The sequence below is a fragment of the Zalophus californianus genome, chromosome 11 (assembly GCF_009762305.2).
Source record: "Zalophus californianus isolate mZalCal1 chromosome 11, mZalCal1.pri.v2, whole genome shotgun sequence".
Classification (NCBI taxonomy): domain Eukaryota; kingdom Metazoa; phylum Chordata; class Mammalia; order Carnivora; family Otariidae; genus Zalophus; species Zalophus californianus.
Genome location: NC_045605.1, coordinates 2,015,782 through 2,039,681, shown reverse-complemented (window position 1 = coordinate 2,039,681; position 23,900 = coordinate 2,015,782). Strand labels below are relative to the sequence as shown.

General features: G+C 43.3%; 1 protein-coding gene across 4 annotated transcripts in view; it reads left to right on the top strand.

The window, feature by feature from the left end:
• The window catches only part of PDGFD (platelet derived growth factor D), a 229,909-nt gene that overhangs the window by 195,871 nt on the left and 10,138 nt on the right, over positions 1-23,900 (top strand). For all 4 annotated transcript variants that reach the window (XM_027579123.2, XM_027579122.2, XM_027579124.2 and 1 more), the window contains exons 4-6: positions 4,567-4,629; positions 8,230-8,428; positions 21,034-21,248. In XM_027579123.2, the coding sequence (XP_027434924.1) occupies positions 4,567-4,629; positions 8,230-8,428; positions 21,034-21,248 (477 nt within the window). The remainder of the gene's footprint in view (positions 1-4,566; positions 4,630-8,229; positions 8,429-21,033; positions 21,249-23,900) is intronic.

The following is a 23,900-nucleotide window of genomic DNA, read 5'->3' as shown; positions in this document are numbered from 1 at the left end:
TTCAATAAATGGTGCTGGGAAAATTAGATATTCACACATAAAAGAATGAAATTGGACGCATATCTTAATACCACTGACAAACACTAACTTGATATAGAATCGACTTCAATGTAAGACATGAAACTGTAAAACTCCTAGAAGAAAACAAAGGGGAAAATCCCCAAACATTGGTTTTGATAATGATTTTTTTGGATATGGCATCAAAAACAAAGGCAATAAATAAGCAATGGGACTATGTCAAAGTATAAAAGCTTCTACACAGCAAAAGAAGCAGCAGAATGAAAAGGCAACCTAGGGAATGGGAGAAAATATTTGCAAACCACATCTGAAAAGAGATTAACATCCAAAATATATAAGGAACCCATACAATTCAATAGCAAAAAAAACCCCAAATAATCTGATTTAAAAATTGGCAGAGGATCTGAATAGATTTTTTTTTCAAAGAAGACTTATAAATGCTCAACAGGTACATGAAAAGATGCTCAACATTACTAATCAGCAGGGAAACGAAAATCATAAGCACAATGAGAAATCACCTTACACCTATTACAACGACTAGTATCAAAAAGAGAAGAGATAACAAATGTTGGCAAGGGAGTTGGGAAGAGGGAACATTATTAATGCGCTGTTGATAGGAATGTAGATGAGTACAGCCACTGTAGAAAACAGCATGGAGTTTACTCAGGAAATTAAAAAACTATTATACAATCCAGCAATCCCATTTCTGGTTATACAACTGAAAGAAACTAAGTCACTGTATTGAGGAGACATGTGCACCCCCACATTCACTGCAGTGTATTGACCATAGCCAAGACATGGAAACAACCTAAGTGTTCATTGACAGAACGGATAAAGAAAATGTGGGAGATGTATATTCAGCTTTGAGAAAGATGGAAATCCTGCATTTGTGACAACATGGATGGACCTTGAGGACATTAGACATTATACTAAGTAAAATAAGTCAGATAGAAAAAGACAAAACCTGTATCTCACCTATATATGAAAGAAGGGGGGATGAAGTCAAACTCACAGAAACACAGTAGTATGGTAATTGCCAAGGATAAGAAAATAGGAAAATGGGGAGTTGTTGGTCAAAGGATACAAACTTCCAGTTATAAGACCACAAAGTTCTGGGGATCTAATGCACAGTACAGTGACTATAATTAACAGTGTTGTATTATATACTTGAAAGTTGCTAAGAAAGAGTAGTTCTCAAATATTCTCACCACACACACATACACACAATTGTAATTATGTGATCGATATGTTAACCAACCTTATTTGGTAACCACTCCGCAATTTACACATGTATCAGATTATCATGTTGTACACCTTAAATCTGCACAATGTTATATGTCAGTTGTTTTTTGTAAAGCCAGAAAAGACAAGAGCATCTTGGCTGCCATGTGGAGCGTGGACTCTGGATACAGTAGCAGCATTTAGAAGCTAGTGGCTGGGAGGCCCACCAGTATCTCGTACTGATGACATTATGGCGGACGGAGATGAGAAATTCATGTTAAGGATAGCGTTAGAAAGCAAATGGCTGTGTTCCTCCCGATGCCAAGTTTGTCCTTTCGGGTCTAAATTCTGTACTCCCTTCTTAGAAGGGGGAATTTTCCCTTTTTTAAAGCTCATTATAAATGTGTCATTTATAAATAATGGCAAATTTTGAAGTAACCTAAAAGAAGGTTGGTTTCTTTTCAAAGTCTAATACTTATGCTGCTAAGAGAAGATAAATTTACTTTTTATCTGGAACTTAATGAAATCCTCTGTCCTTGGTGCCTATTAAGGTTTCTAACTAGACAGTGAAGAAATGAACAGTTCTTTGTGCAACATTTGTCTAGGTGCATGGGCATGAAGGCCCTTTATGCTTAAAAATGCTTAACAAAACATTTTTACCATATATCTATGCAAGAAAATAAAGTAAATTGGAGTCACAGAACTTAGTAAGTGTAGAGGTAAAATCTAAATTGCTAAGAATACTTCAAAGGATATCCTTGGTAGAACCCTCCACCAGTACTCTGCTTTATGTCTTTCCTGCTTTACTTTTAACTTTCTTCTGGACCCTGTTTCATTCAAGCCAGCTACAGTGATATGAAAGACCACCACGCAGCGCCTCCTTAGAAGTGTGCTCTGGAGGTCCCGCTTTGCATGAACTTGGCTACATGATAATGGAGCGCATTATTTATCTCTCTGAGAATTGGTTTTCTAATCATTAAAATGAAGACATTGCATGAGATAATACTAAAATTCTTTCCAGTTCCAAGATTTTAAGATTGTCCCTTTTCAGATTTTCACACATGATCAACATAATCCACCACTTACTTCATTACCATTATTGTGCTGGTGATTCTCGGATCTATATCCCAAGTACAGGTCTCTCTCATGCGGCCCATCCCCATATAGCCAATGGTGTCCTGGACATCACTAGCTGGATATTGCATGGGCACCTCAAACACCCTGTACCCAACATGACTCATTAATTTTCCCCAATAACTTCTTTTCCAGTATATGTTCCTCACATTTGTCTAGACATCTATCTTTCTTTGAGTCTTCTACCCCACCTTTCTTGGAAGTAGCCATCTACTTACTCATCTACTTACCTGAGTCTACAAGACTCAGCTCAAGAGTCACGTTCTTGCGTGAAATATTTCAAGCCCACTTCCTCTCAGGTAAATTTTCTACTGCCTTCCTTAATGTCTCTATTAAACTAGTATTACAGCACACACATAAGTTTATTGCAGGAGCTCTTTACCTGGTTATAAATATGTTTACAGTTTGAACTCCTTGAGGTCAGGTATAGTTTCTCAGTTCCTCATGATTCTACCCTCAGCTCAGAATGTATCGCATAGTTGGTGATGAGCAAATACTGAATTGAATGAGTGAAAATGAAAATTCTATGGTGTGAGGATTGCTCAGGTTGTTCTTGTACCTGGCATAGGTCCTCCCCCCAACGGTTCCTTCACAACATGGAGAAGCCATTGGCTCTCTTGCCCAGTTTCACCTGTTCGCCTGCTTATGAAGACTCATATCAGTACCAACCTGCATTTGTTTGCACCCATCCTTTTGCTGTGGGAATTCACCTTTCAGAGTGCAGAGACCAATTTTCTCTTTCTTTTTTATCTTTCCTGAGGAGAGACAAGAATAATGATGCCTTGCCAGTTTTTAATAGATGTTCATTCATTTAACCCCACATTTGACTTAGTTCTTTCTTGGTAAACAACTAAATTTTTTTAACACAGACATTTATATATAATCCAGTCTCATCATGAGCAATTAACAAATGCACTTGCAGCTCCTCAAAATGTTAATGAAATTTAGACCTGCTACTTAGCTTCATTCAGTGAGTATACTTGGGTAAATAAGCTGCCAGATTTGAGTATCTGAATTTTTCTCAGCATCATCTTAAAATACACCCTACTCTCTGGCCTGGCTAGAAGACCTTAACCAAGTTGACTGATGTTAGCAGGGTCAAGAAACCATCTGTGATGTGTAAAAATGGTGGAATCAGCTCTTCTTCCCATTATGTTTTTTAAAGTTACTGGTGCTAGAGTAATTGACAAGAAAGTCACACAAATTGGAGACACATTTTCCTTTTAAGAGATGTTCCTTTCTCGGATGCCTGGGTGGCTCAGTTGTTTAAGCGACTGCCTTCGGCTCAGGGCATGATCCTGGAGTCCCGGGATCGAGTCCCGCATCGGGCTCCCTGCTCCGCGGGGAGTCTGCCTCTCCCTCTGACCTTCTTCCCTCTCGTGCTCTCTCTCTACCATTCTCTCTCTCTCAATAAATAAATAAAAATCTATTAAAAAAAAGAGAGAGAAGTTCCTTTCTCTGAGATCCATTGCTACCACAAATCCTTCAAGGCTTCTCTGAGATAATTTTCTCGGGTTTGCCTTTTATCTTGTTCTTTGGGGAATACTTTGTCACTCTGCGGCCATCTCCTTCCCCCTGCCCTTCTTCCTGGCGTTTCCTGAGAGAGTCAGGAATAGCCCTTTGCCAGTGAATTTATCTTTGAAAAGATCACTGATATTATAGACCAGCTCAAGAGGCAGGACTGAACATGATACAGAACCTAGTTCAAACCAAATAAACATCAACCTGGATAATGGCTATTATTACTCTTTATTAAGGACCTTATTAACTGCTAGTTATAATTATATAATTAGTGCATTCAGTTCTCAAAACTACCCTCTAATTTAAGCATCCCATACCATCCCATACAGATGAGGAAGAGAAGGATTGCAGAGGCTAGGTAGATTGCCTGAGGTCATGCAGCCGGCGGATGGACAACTTAAAATTTGAACTCTTGTCTGCACATTTTCCACTTCACACTTAAGAGTAAATGTGAATATATCCCTTATGTCCATAAGTGTCTGTGTCTTGAATGAGAAGGGTTCTTGAGGAGAGGTGCTGAAGACAAATGGTGAACTGTCCGGCAAGAATGTAGCCCTTACATCTGTTGTCTTTAGTTGAAAGAAGATTCTGAGGGCTGAGATATTCAAACTGTGCACATAATAAATTGCACAGAGGTTTGATTGACCCACATGAATGTTTCTTGCCTTCTAGGATGATTTCCAACCCGCAGCAGACTCAGAGACCAACTGGGAGTCAGTCACAAGCTCTATCTCAGTAAGTAATTTGTTTTTCTGTTGCCAGTGAAAAAAGCTGATGGAGAAGGTAAGGTCAACCCCAGAACAGTGTGAGCTGCATGAAGGACCTGGGGCTTCACCAAAAGCCGCGTTGCAATCATGATGTGTCCTTCCATTTCATTTACGGTTTCAGCGGGCTGTGTCGCATGCCCTTTTCCCCCTCTCTTCAAAAAGCCTCTCAGGAAATGCCAGTACCCATTGTAGGAACACGGGCTAGACAATGACTTCAGTATTTATCAGTTTCAAAGTAGAATGTTCCAACTAGACGACTGTCCAGACATTTCAAACGTATCAAACTGGTCCATGGCCCAAGCTCAAGTGGGGTGTTTTGAAATAGTGTTTTGAATATTCCAGGGAAAGCTGTTAACCTTTGTGTTTTCAAGGATCTTTTCAGATGTGAAAAATCCCAGTGTTTACAGTAAGATAACTTAAGTGCAAACCAGGCGTGTGTTCTGTTTGACTTAGAAATAAAACATAACTCACCCTGAAACTGTAAAATGGCTCGTGCCCCCCATTTTTTTCCTCCAAATTTAGTCATTCCTCGGTATTCTACGTCTCCTTGTTCAGAAAGAACAGGCCTTGTTTACACCAGTCCTATGAGTAGCACGTACGTAGCAACAAAAGACAAGATAATAAATGTTGGTGTTTATTAGAAGGTCAAGAGCATGGAGAAAGCTTGCCCATGGGTCTGAGTCAGCCCATGTGGCTGAGTCAGAGTTGAATTTTTTTTTTTCAAGTGATACTCCATCCTTTGCTCTCTGGGGGATTTTTAAAGAAATACCTTCGGATGGCAGGGTTTCCTTAGCTATGGGCTCTGTGACTATTTAATTCACCTGCTGTGTCCGCTGGACTAGAACAACATGGCCCTACTCAAGCGGTCAGTGGGGTTTCTCATGGTGATATTAGGAGTGTTTAATGTGTTCTTGACAACCCTGAATGCATGCTCTGAACCTCTCCAAGTGCAGGCAATCACTGTGAGGCAGGTGAAGTCTTCGCTCTGGGAGGCCAGGCGGAGGCTTGGCGGGTTAGCAGCCTGAGGCCGACGATCCACGGTGTAACAGCTTGTGCCGCCAGGCGCTGGTGTGCTGTTCCGTGGAATCCTCCGGCTTCTCAGGCATCTTCTAGTGATGGCTCAGAGGGGCTGAGTCATTCACGCCCCAGGTGCAGAAATTACAAGCTTGAGGGACGCCTAGCGAATGCAGGATAACGCAGGTCCTCTTAAAGAAAAGGATTGACCACCCGTTTGGAGCATCAGCAGAAGCTCAGCACTGGGTCCATATGCACTGGACACTTTTCTGGTTGGAGCTCCAAAGCCAGGTTCTGCTTCGTCCTCTGGAAATAGCAGGGAAACAGTCTCTTTCCTCAGCGTTCTGGTTTTCAGGAACCCTCTGGAATAGCAGTAAGGACCCTTGGACCCACCATTAACTCTGTATGAACCATATTTTGTTTTTGTGGAAAGTGGTTTCTAGTTTTCTGAGCATTATTTTTCTTTTAAAAATGGTTAATTTAAAGCCATTCAGTTAGCTTTAGAATGGATTTTTATAAATATATAACAAAAGCTGAATGAGATAGGATCTACAGTGGTGTGGAAAAGGGCACACCCAGTTAGTTCTTTCTCACAAAAATAGTTTTCAAATAATTACCCCAGAAATAAACATGTTCTGGTGAGTTTTTTAGGTCCTCTAATCACCCATGAGTATTTTCTTAACTATCTCACTTAAGGACAGTTTTACATTTTACCTGTGGTTTGTTTGGATTTGCTCTGCAGGCAGATGTCAGAGGGATTAGATTTCTGGCTCCCCCTCAGGCATGGAGAGCCCCTCACAGTTTGCTCCTGGAGAGATGTGTAGGTAGACACTAAGCTCTAGGTCCTGTGAGGAGCCACCCCAGGAAACTTTCTGCCAAGGGTTCCCCAGAGCCCCTGACAGAGGCCTCCACTTGCATGAAAATGGCTTCGTGTTGTTTCCAAACACAGGGAAGCAGTTTAACTTCAAAGCTTTTACAGAGATGCCGTGCACCTAACTTTGGGCAGCTCTTTTTGAATTTTTGGATCTCAGACCCACATCTTTGGGATGGAGTTGTAAAACATCTGGTGACGATGAGCCAGGTGGACTGTACATTATCCAGGTAATACAAAGTTGAATGGGAATTTGAAATTTTGAGACTGAGTCATAATATCTGACTCCAGCACGTGATGCCAGGAAGGATGTGAAAGACAGAAATGATGTGCCTCTGTCAGGGTTCGGTTTATATGAGACACGCACGTGCGCGTGTGTACCCCTGGATTCGGGAGCTGGCCCGCTGTCTTCAGTCTAGCTCACATCTCCCAGCCTGTTCCCCACTCCCTTTCCCCTACCAGGCATATTTGAAAACTGCCTTTAAGGTACATGAGTGTGGGTTAATGCTTTTGCAAAATGCCTTCGTTTGCTAAAGAGGGACCACCATTCCTCTGAAAGCAGGTGGGCATCCATTCCCTGGCTTCCGGACCTTTGGACCTTGATTGGTTAAAAAGAGAGACCCTAAGCTGAAAGTGAGACCATGAAATGTGGGTTCCGCTGTCTGAAACCCTGTGGCACATAGTAGTTCTTGTTAGGATGCTGCATGAAGTTTCAGGAACGCGAGTGCCTGTTAATTCCCACGTTCCCATTCCCGGAGTGATAGGAGATATTTGCCCTTGAGGGATCTTGTTTGTTTGGCAGTTTCTTGAAAGACATTTTGAAACCATTTGCGACTGTGCTATTTCCTTGTTAATGGGTCATGAATTTTTACAGAGATGTTTGAATCATGGCTCATTTGCCTCTAGATTATCCAAGGGTTAGTGAAGTAAGTGCTTGGGAACTTATGTGGGGACATAGTCCACATAATCCCTCCCAGGTTTTCAGTGGTGTTGCATTCCCCATTTAAAGAGTATTTCTGAGAATATTTTAATGACAGCTGGGATCACCAGCAAGCAACAGCACTTTAAAAATACATATATATGCTTCCCATTGGGATCTCCCAGTCTTGGTCGAGAGAGCAAGTTTCATGACTAATTATTCTTGTTGATAACCAGTAAATAAGCTGGTGAAAGTGCCAAATTTTATCATATTCTCTCCAGAGGAGATTCAAACCCTGCTCACACAACACCTGCAATGCAAGGTGACCCATGAAGAGGAAACGTGGAAGCTAAACATGGGCGGAGAGAATGGATTATGAAAGCAGTTCAGAATTTAAATTCTCATCATTATTTGTTGATGGAGATGTGGATGACTTGGGAGCTCGAACCAAGACGGGGGATGATGTAATTTTGATATTGCCATTTAGTCAGTGTCGTCTTTAATGATTATATCTCAGATGAACTGGAAGTTTTATGATCTGCCTGGTTTTGATTTGCAGAAATGTGAATGACTATCATTTACCAATTAATTGCTCTTATTTAAGAATATGGCAGGACTATAGCAGAGGACTTGAGCATGATATTTATGCATAGAATGTCTTACCATCAGAAGCCTGTTTATGTTCCTTCCATACAGTTGTATGACTATTGTATTTCATAGCAATGGACTTTTTCTGAGTACACTGAGCTGTATGTCACTCTTAGGGGGTACCCTATCACTCTTCATCAGTAACGGACCCCACCCTCACTGCGGATGCTCTGGACAAAACAGTCGCAGAATTTGATACCGTGGAAGATCTGCTCAAGCACTTCAATCCAGAATCATGGCAAGAAGATCTTGAGAATCTATATTTGGAAACCCCCCATTATCGAGGCAGGTCCTACCATGATAGGAAGTCAAAAGGTAAGAAACAGAGCCTTGGAGGTTCTTCACAAACAGATAAGACCACTGATAGTTATTCTCAGTAAGGACAAAAATGCAATATATTTAATTCACTAAAATCAGAGGATTACTGCCAGTCTTTTTTATTTTATTTTATTATGTTATGTTAATCACCATACATTACATCACTAGTTTTTGATGCAGTGTTCCATGATTCATTGTTTGTGCATAACACCCAGTGCTCCACGCAGAACGTGCCCTCCTCAATACCCATCACCAGGCTAACCCATCCCCCCACCCCCTCCCCTCTAGAACCCTCAGTTTGTTTCTCAGAGTCCATCATCTCTTCATGGTTTATCTCCCCCTCTGATTTCCCCCCCTTCATTTTTCCCTTCCTACTATCTTCTTTTTTTTTTTTTAACATATAATGTGTGATTTGTTTCAGAAGTACAGGTCTGTGATTCAACAGTCTTGCACAATTCACAGCGCTCACCACAGCACATACCCTCCCCAATGTCTATCACCCAGCCACCCCGTCCCTCCCACCCCCCACCACTCCAGCAACCCTCAGTTTGTTTCCTGAGATTAAGAGTCTCTTACAGTTTGTCTCCCTCTCTGGTTTCGTCTTGTTTCATTTTTCTCTCCCTTCCCCTATGATCCTCTGTGTTGATTCTCAAATTCCTCATATCAGTGAGGTCATACGATACATGTCTTTCTCTGACTGACTTATTTCACTCAGCATAACACCCTCCAGTTCCATCCACGTCGTTGCAAATGGCAAGATCTCATTCCTTTGATGGCTGCATAATATTCCATTGTGTATATATACCACCTCTTCTTTATCCATTCATCTGTCGATGGACATCTTGGGTCTTTCCACAGTTTGGCTATTGTGGACATTGCTGCTATAAACATTGGGGTGCAGGTGCCCCTTCAGATTGCTACATTTGTATCTTTGGGGTAAATACCCACATTACTGCCAGTCTTATCACACATCTCTCCCACAGCACCTTCAGATGAAGTTCTGTGTTTATCCCAAACTGTGTTGTTTGTATGGGACTGAGAAAGGTTTGGTGCAAAGATGTGTCATAGTTAGGAGCTAGAAGAAACCTTGTAAAATCATGTGGACAGGCTTCTTGCATCTTGGCAAGTAAGGTATTATTAGCCTCCCTGTCAGGGGAAGTAAATACTTTGGTACTAGCTGTGTGGCCAGTGGGCAGTAGAGAGGAGGTGAGCGTCGTGGCCTCTCGCCTCCAGGGGCAGCACCCACATGATGGTCCGCTGTACCTCTCCGATAGATGTGCATGTTGATTTAGCTCAGGACCCGGTGCTGGCAAGATAGGCTCCTGGGAAAGCAGTGGTCAGAACTCTTTAGAAGATTTCACCTCTTCCCATTCAGTGTCTATTCTTAAATGGTTCTATGAGGATCTACTGCGTGCTTGGTGCCCTGGAGCTTCGCAGGACATACCTGTCCCAGAGAAGAAACAAAGAAGGCCTGGGATGATTTGGAGGTCTGTGTGTGGGCATGCATTCAACTGGGAGTTTCGGGAAAATATCATTAGGGGAGGAGAGAGGAACATTCATGAGAAAACATCTGGGGTCAAAACAATACTGAAAGTTGCAAAAAATAAATACCTTACTTGTACATCTGAGCGATATGATCTGAGATGAAAATGTTTCTTTGCATGTTTAATTCAAAGTAATAGCGAAATATCTTATAATTACCTTTTATTGAATGAAACCATAATTCGTTCTTGCTTTATTTGCTTAAAATCTATCATTAAAATCTTCTCTAAGAGTCTCCTAAGGCTCATTTGCATCATAAACGTGAAGGTATTTAGCTAACATACAGCTTGTTTCCTACATTTTATCATGTCAGGGGTACTTTGAAGAACCGTGACCTTGGCCCACTCTGGTAGGAAATGCTTGTGTCAGGAAGCCTGAGCTGTTGGAGCATTTGGACTGGAATAACTCATCAGTTAACTCCTGCCTGGGTCTGCTGCTTATGGCCCAGGCCTGGAACCTTATCTACTTAAAACATACAGCTAAAGGGTGGACAAAAAAAGTCCTAGTGTGTCCCTGACACTATGGCAGATCCCTGTAGCTCTCAGAGTCTCCCCGAGGCTCAGGTTGGATTCAGCTCGGGCAAGAAATTGCTTTTCTGTAGCGTTGCTGTCTTGGGGTCTCTACTTACGTCAACTTGAAGGAAAGTAAAAGATTCACAGTGTTTCGAAAACCCCAGAAAAACAGGAAAAATGGGATTGGACCAAAAAAATAATAAAATCTGACCGTGTCCTCAAGTATGTTCACTACGATAGCTGTTCGAGAGACAGTTCTCCTCGGCATCTCTTTTGGATTTTTAAGACTTAAAAATCACCTAAATCCATTACTTTCTTTCGCCCAGAGATCATGTTGAGTTGGAGGCAGAGGGTCTGGTTCGAATCTTAACTCTGCCACTTACAAGTGTTGTGAACTTGCAGCAAGTCTCTGATCTTCCTGTGCCTCAGTTTCCTCTGGCAACGAGTGTATCATGCCTACCTCTGATAGCTGTCAGAGGAGCCATCAGGAGAACCTGGCGCGTGGTACTTGTTCAAGAAACCTTAGCTAGCTCTGGCTACCGAGAATTCTGGAATATGTTTGCGTCACGGTGCTGGGGACGCCCTCCTTGCCCCTCATCCTCTGCCTGTGAAGCCCGCACAGCGTTCTTCCATCCTACTACTGCACTTAATTGCGTCTTGGGGTTTTCTCTAAGGCAGTACGAGAGCCTAGGACGTAAGGGTCCGGTCTCAGCTCCAGCTGAATAGTGAGTCCGCTGGGGAGCTGTGAGAAGCTGCCGAAGCCTCGTCACAGACACACTGACTCAGAACCCCTGAGGGTGGGGCTGAGCTACTGATGTTATTTTATGGCCGTGGGAGATTGAGATCGATCCTGAGTGGCAGCCAGCGTTGAGAGCCTCTGTGTTAGACGTTGTTCCTCTGTATCTCGGGCTCTTGGCACAGACTCTGACACATTTTAGGTGCTCCATTAATGTTTGTGGAATTAAAGATATTAATAATCCAGCGTGAGTATCTTTCCAAAGTTTACAGAAACCCACCCCATAAGACTGAGGAATGTAGCTTTACTAAGAATGCCTTTGGTTACTGATAAGACCTTGCAAGAACATTCAAGGTGACGTTCTACTTATTCCTGACAGAGTCAATATTTCTTTCCCTTTGTTGGCTTGGGTTCCACTTCTTAATCTCTTGTTTAGAATGGCCCTAAGGCAGATCTGTACTGTTTCATTTAACCCTGGCCAGTCACCACTCTCTCTGCACTTGGATAAATGTGCTGCTTTCACTGTTTATCAAACCACCTGCATGCCTGTCTCACACACAGAGAAGTCCGGTTTAATATCTCAGCTGTCATCGTCAGCTTTTAGAACTTAAAAAGTACAAACTCATGGTTTATGTTCTGGTATATAAGAAGGGGAGCCGCGGATGGAGAGTGGAGACAGAAACATAGTTACAAATAATGGAGGCCCATTGAATGTCCAATGAAGAGTGGACTTTATAGGATCCCTGAAAAATTTTCTTCTTGGCCTACTCATCAGAAAAAGTAAATGCAACTTGAACTTGAAACAACTTTTTTTTTTTTTCCAAAAACAAACATCAGTTACGGATAGCTATTGAATATCCATTCTTCTGATTTGCCCAGATCAATCGAAGTGGCATTTTTCATGATACCAAAGAGCAGTATTCTAAGATGATTCTTCAATGTGAACGTACAAACACAGAGTTTTATAAACTCCAAAATAAGACACAAACACACTGGGTGAAGAACATTTGTAACGAGGTCGAAATAGTACATATTTAAAATAAAATTGTGTGCTTTGCTTCTAATGTTTGTTTGAAAGCAGATTTGGAGACATTGAGATTCAAGGTCTCTCTAAGAAGAGACTTGTACACGGGAAGCAAGAGGACAGTAAGTTTTGGGGAGAAGAGAGAGAGAAAAGGGACAATAACATTGCACATATTGGAGCCAGAAATTCAGCACACAAGGTCGACTTTTCTAAAACTTACAAAGGGTAAGCTCAGACTTGTCTATAAAAGCTTCTGGACTGAAGATAATAAAACAAGTTAATGTATCCAATGTTCAGTTTCTTAGGGTGTTTGGAGAAAAGGGTAACATGGATCATCGAAATCTGTACAGAACTGCAATTCCAAAACTCAGTTTTTACCAATAATTTCAACCTCATGCTTTCACCTGAAAGCTGCCTAAAAGTTAAAAAAAAAAAAGTTGTTTCAAGTTCAAGTTGCATTTACTTTTTCTGATGAGTATGCTAATGAGATAGCACCCTTGCACATAATTAGGTGAAAAGTTACATGGATCTTCTACAAACTATATAATCATCATAGGACCACTGTAGCCTAAGTGAAACCGTACTGTGATTTCTTTAAAACACAGTGCTTTGAATTTAGGGGCAGCCCACCTTTATTCAAGTTCATAGCATGACAGTGGATGTCTTTAAATTAAGAAATGATCAGCCTTATTCTCTACTAGAGTGGGCACTCATTGAGAGGCACATTAACAATGTGAATGAAATCTGTTGTATTTTTTACTTATTCCAGAAGAACTTGACTTTCCCAAACAATAGTGTGTTTGTCATAGAAAAAATCCAACAAATTACAACAAGGGAGAAGCCTGTTTCCACAGCGTCAGTGTTAGCATTAAAATATGGATATAGGGGCGCCTGGGTGGCTCAGTCGTTAAGCGTCTGCCTCCAGCTCAGGTCATGATCCCAGGGTCCTGGAATCGAGCCCCGCGTCGGGCTCCCTGCTCAGCGGGAAGCCTGCTTCTCCCTCTCCCACTCCCCCTGCTTGTGTTCCCTCTCTCGCTGTGTCTCTCTCTGTTGAATAAATAAAATCTCTAAAAAAAATAAAATAAAATAAAATATGGATATAAATGTTGGAGCATTCCAGCCTACTAGTTTTGAACTACAGTTTTACTTACCACAAGTAAATTCTTCCCCAAAGGATTGCTCTTTTTTAATGCTTGTGCCAAAATTCACGTGCACTCCTCTTTAAAAAAAAAAATCAGTATTTCCACATTGAGTGGAGTAAATGTATTGATATTAAATTGATTCTAAGTGACAGCGTTTGAAATATGTGATTTTTTACAGATGCTAAATGGTTAGGTGTTCTAACTCTGGGACAGTTATTAACCGACTTGAGAGGCTCAGATACCAATTCTGTGATTTCTTCCGTGACATTATTTTGCTTTAAGATCTAAACCACTTAACCATTTGAAAACAATTTATAGGTAAATAACTGGCATAGAAGCTGAGGATTAAGTGACAGAAATATGTTTAATATCAAAATGTTTGACTTGGTTCTGAATTCTCCTAAATCAAAATACTTCTAATTTTTAAATTAGTAATTTATTGCCATTTATTTGTCATGCCCTTGTCTATTAACTAGGAAAGTACAAGTTTTGCTCTTTCAAAAATGATTTTGAATGAGGGAAATAATTTCATAGTATATTAAGACATGAACATAGTTTAGAACGTGCTGAGGCCATCACAAGATGAATGCTTGCAACTTTGTCTGCCTATTTGCTCTCTGGGTAGCAACTTGCTGACACTAGTGATGAATCCGATAAGTCAGTTTTGAGATATCATCCCCTGTAACTACCTCTCTGTCAATTAAACAGAGGTACTGGGGACATTAAATCAAAATGGATTTATTTTTCTAATTTCTGATATTGAAAGAGGGTTGGCTTCATTGAACTTGCTGAACCATGTAGTATGCCCCAAGTAAAAGCCATCTTTATTAATAAGTGTGAAAATTGTCTTCCACAAATTTGATAGAAAGAGAGCAAAAGAAAGGATGCCATAGTGGGAAGAGCATGGACTTTGTAGTCAAGTAAACTTGAGATGAAATTCTAACTCACATCCAAAGGACGTGGCCTCAGGGAAGTCACTTGTAGACCCCTGAGGCTCTGCGTTCTGCGCTTTGCAAAATGGCTCTAATTATAACCACTTTGCAAAGTTGTGTTAGGATTAATAAGAGAGACTCTCTAACACCTCATGGGCCCTCAGTAAATGATAGCTACTCTTGTTACTTCAGTAAAACTGCACAGAACCAAGACATTTCTGTGAACTCCTCCGCTAGGGCGGTAAGATAATCATTGCTATAATCTGGAGAGCCTCCTACAGAGTATCCAAATATTGTCAGATTTAAGGACTTGTAAAATCAGTACACTCCTTACAAGTTTACAAAATGATTGGCAAGTACTAAACTTTTCTAGGATACTGTTTACCCAGAAACTTTTCTGGCACCATTTTGCTTGTTGGGTGTTTCCTTTGAAAAGCACTTTTTTTTAAGGCTGTAGCCACTGTTGCTGACCTGTATGGCTTTTAAGTATCTAGATTCCCCACTCAGTTCGCCAGAAGGCATTAATAAAAGCCGCGTTTTTGTCTATCACATCGCGTGTGTCTCTGGGCGCACATAAAAGGTTTGAAGGAAGTCAGCGCAGGGAACAGTAGGTAACTTTCGGTGTCTGGAGGGACACAGCAGTCACTCTGGCTAATGATGGATGTCTTTGCCTTGTGGGTCCCTTCCCTACTTTTTCTGGGAAGCATTGGGACACCCCCCCCCCCACAGCATCCTTTTGCTCTGTGCCCCTGTGGACTTAGGGAGGAAGCACACCCTTCCTACAGCACACGGTCCTTTCAGAACTGCCGGTGCTGGGAAGACCGGCTCGGCCCCAGGGAATTAAACTGAACACAGAAGATCATTGCCTTCTGACGCTGAGATCAAGGCGGACATGACCTTCCTTTCCTTAGTGATCCCCAACTGCAGCATCTCAGCTCTGGGGCGTTCTGTGCTTAACCTTACTCATTTATCTGTTTTACTCGTCTCGACAGTGTTGTGGGGGATACCTCCCGAGAGCTAGGATTTGGATCTGTGCTTCAAATACTCTTAACTCATTCAATTTTTATTTTTTTAAGATTTTATTTATTTATTTTAAAGAGAGAGAGAGAGAGAGCATGAGAAGGAGGGGCAGAGAGAGAGAGAGAGAGAGAGAATCTCTCTCTTAGTTATTTCAAATACCCTGAAATGTCACGTGTGCTCCGTCTTCAGAGATGCCCTATTTCCTCCAGCAGGACCTGGTTGAAACCAAATGATTTTAGGAGAGCAGGACTTAAATGACCTATATTTGGGCTCTCCCCTATGGGCAAAGCACTAGGAGAGGAGGCATCAAAAAGTGATTAACTCTCTGCTTCCAAGAACCTTGTATTTTAATGGAAAAGAAACACCTAAATAGAAGAAAGTGACACAGCAAGGTCTGTGAAGTTCGTACTAGAACAGAAGGCAGAGAAGGTGTGGCGAGCATATAGCAGGGGGTCAGAAGAGATGGAGGCTGAATATGGCTTTTGACTTGAGCCCTAGAAGATTAAAATGACTTAGGAGACTTGAATGCTAGGGAAAAAGAAATAGAATGACAAAAGCATGGTATTAAAAAATTATATCTATATATATATGTCTGTATCCCTGCTTCAAGCACACGCACTTCCCATGCCTTACCACATACTAAACATGTATATGTATATATTAGTGCATGCTGAAAGAGTTTATAAAGAATCTTGGCGCTGTAAAAGCTTGGTCTGGTTGTTAGAAAATGCTTCCTGGCTCTCTCTGAGGACTGGACATTTCATCGGAGACGCCAGCAGACTCAAGGAGATCAAGATATAAGGCTAGTGACACACACAGCAGAGCACAGGTGGAGGAAAGAGCAGCGCCCTGAAAGCCGCCCACAAACTCGACACCCAGAGACTGACCCACGGGATCGTCCTCCTGTTAAGCAAACAGGCAGTGAATTAGATGAAACATGGCATGGGGAGAAAAAAAAACCCACGCTTTCCTGCATTCAAAGGGAGGACGTTATTTTGTTTCACCATGAATTTTTATATTCACACAAAAACCCTTGAAATGATCCACTTAGAGAAGACTTCTAAAATGTTATCACAAGCGGATCAGTGCCCACACCGTGCGTGCCAGGCGTGTGAGCCCTACTGCAGGCACACGTCGGAGACACCGAGCAGTCGGTTCCAGCCCGGTTACTCCATAACAAGAAAGCAAATATTGCAAGAGAGCAGGTCAGATGAATGTTGTGGTTTCCCGGTGTGTATGAAAGTTGTGTTTACACTATGCTGTAGGCTGTCAAGTGTGCAATAGCATTATGTCTGAAAAAACAATGTCTGTAGCTTAATTAAAAAATGCTTTAATACTAAAAAATACTTAAGCATCATCTGAGCTTTCAGTGAGTCATAATCACTGGTCACAGATCACCGTAACGGATATGATAATAATGAAAAAGTTTGAAATATTGTGAGATTCATCAAAATGCGACAAAGTGAACAAGTGGTGCTGGAAAAAAAAATAATGGCACCAATAGACTCGCACGACTTGGAGTTGCCACAAACCTCTGATTTGTGAAAAAAGGCAGTATCTACAAGTATCTGCAAAGCGTCATAAAGCGAGACATAATGCAACGAGGTGCTCCTGTCGTGGCTTTACCTGTCCCGTAAAAAGAATCTTTAGGACTCTAACATGGGTTCCCTCTGAAGACAAATATTTGTTATCAATCCGTTCAGCTCTTTGCATGGGCTTCCGACCGGTTTTCATGACTAAGACCACAGGCAGGTGAGGGCAAGAAGGTGCTGGTCCTCATTTCTTCTTCAAATGAAGATCGTGCATAGACGCAGGCTCCTTCAGTTTGGGGGAAACAGAGAAGCTCATTATGTTGTTCGATGCCAAAGAAGTCCTGTTCCAGCAGCACCCGATAAACGAATGTATGTGCATGGGATGCTCAGGCTTGGGTGTACCTCCTCGGCAGGTGACGGTCTATCACACACCTGGGAAGCCTGGTCCTTGGGACAGCGAGCAGCCCCCCAGTGGGGGGACCCCAGCGTGGCTCGTGGAAACTGCCCTTTGCTCCTCCCTTCAGATCTTCAGGCCACGGTTATAAGCATGCAGAGGCATGAAAAAGCCTGGATTCAAACTCTAGCTCTACTAGACGTTGGCTGGGCGTGTGGCTGTGGACAGGTGTTCTTCTTAACCTCTCAGAGGCTCAATTCCCTGCCCTGTGAAGGTGAGAGCAATAATGGTTTGTAATTCGTAGCACTGAAGGGGGCGGGGTGGTTCTTGCAGGCGTGTATGTGAGGGGCTTCTCACGTTCCCTGGGACTCAGGGCTGTGGGTGGTGGGATCAGACAGACCAGACTGACTCCGCGCCCTGTCCTCGCATGCCTGAGCCGCAGTGGGTTGGAGACTGAACACTATCTCCTGCTTGACACGACCCCACCCAGTGCTCAGACCCCAGAACTCGTCACAGCACAAGGATCTTCTGCAAATGACCTGGGCTTTGAGGCCAGGGCTGCAGGAAGAGGGGTGTGCCCGCTGTACTGCACAGTGCCCTGCCTTGGACTAACCTGTCCTGGGGATGCTCTGAGGACGGTGGCCACTTCTCAGCCCTTCCAACAGATTGTCGGTGCCCAGCCCAGAAACGGATGTCGGAGACCCATGAAAAGACAAGACTCAAATTCGAAAGGACAGCAAGGGAGGGATTAGAACATTACATACACCCGGAGTGAAATAAGGGGAAATAGATAAAATTCACAGGACTTTGAATTAAGTTTGGGACATCTTTGCTGCCCTGTCCCGTTCCTCTAAAAGCACGGCCCTCTCCCAGGCTCCCCCTCCAGAGGCTCGGGCAGAGCCCCTGCCCGGGGGGGCTCCCGAAGCTCTGCTGGCCACTCAGCCTCCTGTCCGGCGTCCTGCTCTGGGGGCCTCATCCGTCTCCTTTGAGTGCCTTGGTGCCTTCAATGCCCCGAGACGCAGGGCAGCTGGAGGCTACGATAGTCACCCTGGCCACGGTTGAACTGGTCCCGTCGGTGAATGGATGCCCGCAACGGACCCGTGTCGTACATCTGTTTGCGGCGGGCAGGGAACGGGGTGGACCCGTGCTGGTCAGTAAAACGGTTACCCAGTGGGAAGAGTCCTGCTTCCAGGCGAGTAAGGAGGATGTGCCTTTTCCTGGTTTGCTGAGGGCACCTTGGGGTTTGGCTACATCCCCGGAGGAGAGGCGTGCTGTCGCAGGGCTCGGGGGTATCCCTGAGAGAAGGCTGCGCCGCCCCAGACCCACTACAGCATCAGGGAGCTCCGTCTTCTTCCTCCGGCTCTTGGGGACCTGGCCTGCCCCCGTTCTCCTAGATGTGCCAGAAACTGGAGCAGAAGGGGGAAGAGCTTCAAATCCCAGTTTCCCACTTAACCATTCACCTTAAAAGGGCGGGGGGGGGGGGGGGGCCGTGAAGTGCGGTGACAAGTAGAAGGTGCCGAGCAGGAGGCTGACCTAGAGACCCATGGCACGGCGCCTTCCCGCCTGCCCCCCTCTGCCTCCCCGCACCCTCCACGTCTCCTTGGTAACAGCACCTCTTGACTCCTCAGCCTCAGACCAGATAGACCCCCACGGCCCCCACGGCAGATCCAGCCGCCTGCACCAGCCCTGTCCACAGCACGGCAGTGCACAGGCTGGTGTCACTATGTATCTCAAGGTGACACATGCAATGGATGACGGCTGCACTTCGTAATCCATTTATGGAATCCTTCCTGCTTTGCTTGGAGTTATTTTCAGGGCTTTAGCAGCAATAAAATGCTTCCTTTCCCGAGACACAGTTCATTCAATTTAAATCTGCATTGATTATAGCTAAATTTAGGACATGTCTTTACAAAGGAAGGAAAAAACAGCAATAAATGATGCACAGAAATTATTCAGCATTTATTCAGCACCCCCTCCCCTTGCCCCCCACTCCCAGTGTCGCAGGCTCAGCATGTAGCAGTGGGGGTAAAAATTCCCTGCCCTTGAGAATCAAAGCCCAGTCGCACATACGGAAAGGCTCTCAGGGCAGGGCATTGATCCAACTGCCATTAATTCCTTATTCAAGGGGTCACCCGGCCATATGGCCAGACTTTCCGCTGACTTCATGGTGTCAAGGGGACTCTTCATCAACCTGCACCTTCTTTGCTTTTGGTTTCCCTCACGGGCGTTCTCCCGACAACATCCTTAGCCTCTGGCTTCTACCCCAAAAGAGCACTCTCACTGCTCCTCACGCAGTTTGGGTTTAAGACCAAGACTCTTTTTTTTTTTTAAAGGTTTTATTTATTTTTTTGAGAGAGAGAGAGAATGAGAGAAATCATGAGAGGGAAGAGGGTCAGAGGGAGGAGCAGACTCCCTGCTGAGCAGGAAGCCCGATGTGGGACTCGATCCTGGGACTCCAGGATCATGACCTGAGCCGAAGGCAGTCGCTTAACCAACTGAGCCACCCAGGCGCCCTTAAGACCAAGACTCTTGCAGGGGCTGGAGTCCAGGGTAAGCCTGCTGCTGTCTGCCCAGCCTTTGTGGGATTTCCCCTGTGCCCGCCTGGCAGGTGACGAGGGAGGCACTCCAGAGCGTGGTCAGAAGGCTTGCATGCCAAGTGCATGGAGGATTAGGTGCCTTTTTCAGAATGTTGAACGTAACCTATGTAAATACGATAATATAAATTTAATCCAAGTAAATATCTGTGATTCGAATTTGGAAATGGAGGGTGCTGCTCTTAATTCACAGAAGTCCCAGTAACCATACCCCCTTGACAATCACTGACCCAGAGGCATGGCCAACAGAGAGAAATAGAGGAGAAAGGCCTGAATTGTTTTATTTTTGACCATTTGACTTTAAAAGGAAACATGGAAGGAAAAATCAAAATGAAGCCAGACAAATAATCATAATTGGCTTTGACTGAGTGCCAGGCACACTAGATTCAATCCTTAAAATATTTCTGTGAAATAGGTAAAGATGAAGAAGCAGAGATTGGAAGCAGCTGGGTAACTTTCCAGCTCCCGGGAGGCAGGCAGCTGTGGCTTGGCTTCGGAGCCCAGGCTGTACCCACTGGGCTCTGCCACCATCCAGGACCCGGTGCACAAACACACATCATCTGCACAGCCCCCAAATGCCGTTGTCTTGGACGTTTTGATTGACCTTGGAGTTAAAATGAAACTAAAACCTTCTTCACACATCCCTGTAAAATTTCATCACCAGCTAAACATAATAAAGTAGTTGTCCCTAATGCATCCCTGATAGAATTCAAATTATATTTAAATAATGGTTTGGAATTCAGGTTTTAATTAGAATCAAGAGCCGATTTATTTTGGTGGCTTCTTTTTTTTAAGATAAAGGCAGTTATTTTACATTGCTGGACATTTCATTTTCTTTCCTCAGAATTCTTTTTGTATATTAGAAAAAGGTATAAGGAAATCTGAACCAAGATAAAGATTTAGCCAAGTTTTTGAGAGGTTTTTTTTGTTTTTCCTTTGTTGTTGATTATTTTATTTATTATTAATATTATTATTATTTTGGAAGAGCAGATGGGATCAAAAGAGAATCAGATTTCCCACCTTCCATGTTAGGTTCCTAACTGAGACCCCAAGGACAGATTCGATCCCTGCGTTAAGGTCACCTCACAACATCTTCCCACCCCTTTGCCAAAAACACCTGCCGGGGTTTTTGCTCAGGGTCGTGTGCTCGTTCACACCTCTGTCTTTCTTACAGTCGACCTGGACAGGCTCAATGATGACGTCAAGCGCTACAGTTGCACTCCCAGGAATTACTCTGTCAACTTAAGAGAGGAGCTGAAGCTGACGCACGTGGTCTTCTTTCCCCGGTGCCTCCTTGTGCAGCGTTGTGGGGGCAACTGTGGCTGTGGGACCATCAACTGGAAATCCTGCACGTGCAGTTCCGGGAAAACTGTGAAAAAGTATCATGAGGTATGTGCTTCTCACACGTCCGTGCTGCAACACAATGTTATGTAACCTGCAGGGTCCTGGACGAACGGACCATCGCATACAGTTGTTCAGGTTGTTCACTGCACAAAGGCACCCAGCCAGAGGGATGCGTGGGAGCCGAAATTATACATGAGCTAAAATTGCTAAGCCAAATGCCCCAGAGAGGTTAACTCCTTCCTGAAGGATGCACTCTTTTTTTCTGTCCTTTTTTTTTTAATATTTATTTATTCACTTGAGAGAGAAAGAACGAGAGCACGAGTGGTGGGGGGGGGTCAGAGGGAGAGGGAGAAGCAGACTCCCCACTGAGCGGGGTTCCCGATGCGGGGCTCGATCCCAGGACCCCAGGATCATGACCTGAGCCGAGGCAGACACTTAACCAACGGAGCCAGCCAGGTGCTCTGGACTCTTTTTCCTAATCATCATAATACAACCTCTGGGACAACATCCTTGTTAGATTATATAATCAAATGCATGACCCAGTGATTCAGAGCTTACATGCCTTCTTTGTAGTAATATGATGGAATAATAAAGACTATCACTACAAAATCTAGGTTGCTTTAAGAAAATTCTAAGGGCCAAACTTGAATTCAATCAAGTCCTTAAGAAATTAAGCAGAGTGAAGACAGCAAAATGTAAATTGACAGAAAATATTTATAGTTGAGACTTTTTAATTCGCTAAATATGATATTCTTTTTCTTCTAAAAATACCAATTTTTCCCAAATACTGCTGAGTGCTACCCGGGGAATCAGCCGTGAAAGTATGCAAAAATAAACAAAAGTAAATATGAGGATCAAAGAGGAACAAAAGTTTAAGGAGAGCAGGTTTCTGCAGAGAGCAGAACTCTGTGTTCCAGAGTCTGTTCTTATCACTAGTAAACACTGTGCTTTTTCCTTTGTAAACACATAGCACTTTATTGAGCATTAAAGAAAGAGTAGATTTAAGGGGAGTCAGGGCTGCTCCTGACCTCGGCAGCAGCTGTTACTTGCCAATCGTGGGAGCATTTGCAAGTCACAAAATTTGGAGACTCGGTTTTCACATATGTGAAATGGGACTAAGAAATTATATCAGATAATCACTTAAAAAGTGGTTCTGGAGATCGAATAAAATAGTGCATATGGAATGCTTTTTCTAAGATGTGAAACATCATTAGAAATGATTGAGTTGTTTTTCCTCTGTACCCAAAACAAAGAATAGACAGTGCTCCCTAAATAAAGCCTTTAGCTTTGTAAAACTGGGTGGTGGTTTTTTTTTTCTTTTAATCCTAAAAAACAATAAAACAATATGAACAAGTTTAAGGAGGTGACTTTGTAGCTAAAAGAGAATGGGTAGGTCATAACTAGTATTTTCAACTTGGGAAGTGTAGGAAGTCAAATGCCACAGTGACCATGCTTACCTTACGCGGGGGAGACAGATTATTTTAGACCTACACAAAGCTTACTTTCTTAGTCATAAGAATTCCTTACTCCACCCTGCAATTTTCCAGGGGAAAAAATGTTCTCATATCCAGAGAATGCTATAGTCTATGTTCATTGTGTTTTATTTTTGTATGACCTGATGAACTCTAGATTGGATGTTGTCCTTTGCATCTAAGAACCTGCATTTTGTAATGTTTAGTCATGCTCTGAGGATCAGTGCAGAATGCAATCATCAAGCTCGAGTTAAAATAATCTAGCCAGTGACAAGATCTCTACCTAGGCAGAGCACTGAGCAAAGACATTCAAGTGCGGGCCTTTGGTCTATCTGTAGAGTGCTTTATTTTCCTCTGGACTCTGCTCAGATAAAAGTTACAGCTTCATTTTTTTAATTGTTTATTGCGGAAATGGCAGGGTTAAACATACACCCCACCCCTTAAAAAAAACCCTCGCCTCCCAGACAGTTAGTGCCAAAGGGCTTTGAAGGGTCCTGCTCTGGCGTCTTTTCTTGTCTCTGCACACCAGAGCTGTTACCTGTACATTTCTGTTCACAATTAGTATCTAGAAAGGGAAGTCCTTGATCTCTGCTCATCACAGGAGCAGGTCTGAGATGTCAGCATCTTTTTGAAGCTGCTCTCTGAAGCAGCTCTTTGAAACATTGTATCACGGTATTTCTACTTCTGGGGTCTGCAGAGCTTTACACGAAATCACTCTGCCAAGCGCTGGACAAAGGTTCAGAACAGCGTCAGTCACTCTCTCAGCCGCTGCATAGCTGGAACGAACATGCCTGGCCCATTGCCCCGCGACTCCTAAAATACCTTGCAGCATGTCCCAGTGATCACTCTGTTGAGTGCCCCGTGGAAAAGAGTAGAAGGCTTGTTCCGTTTCCAGCAAAGGGGGTTGCTTGAGCCAGGCTCATTAGGGAAAATTCCTCATTCTTTGTTCTGTTCTCTGTCTGTGTTCTTACCCCAGAGACACGAGAAACCAGTTTCCCCAGCTTCTAGTTGTAACTGATGAGATGTGAAATGAGTTTCCATGGGCCATGAGCACCCTTAAGGGGGTAACTGGAACTCAGCGTTTAAGGCATAAATCTGAAAAATTATAAAGCTCCTAATGAAGCTTAGATAATTGTTCTTTGCACGGGTCATGCTGTTTCTCCAGTAGGGGGTTGAGCGTTTTTTCACCGTGCGATACAGTGTTACTTCCTTTATGATTTTCTGT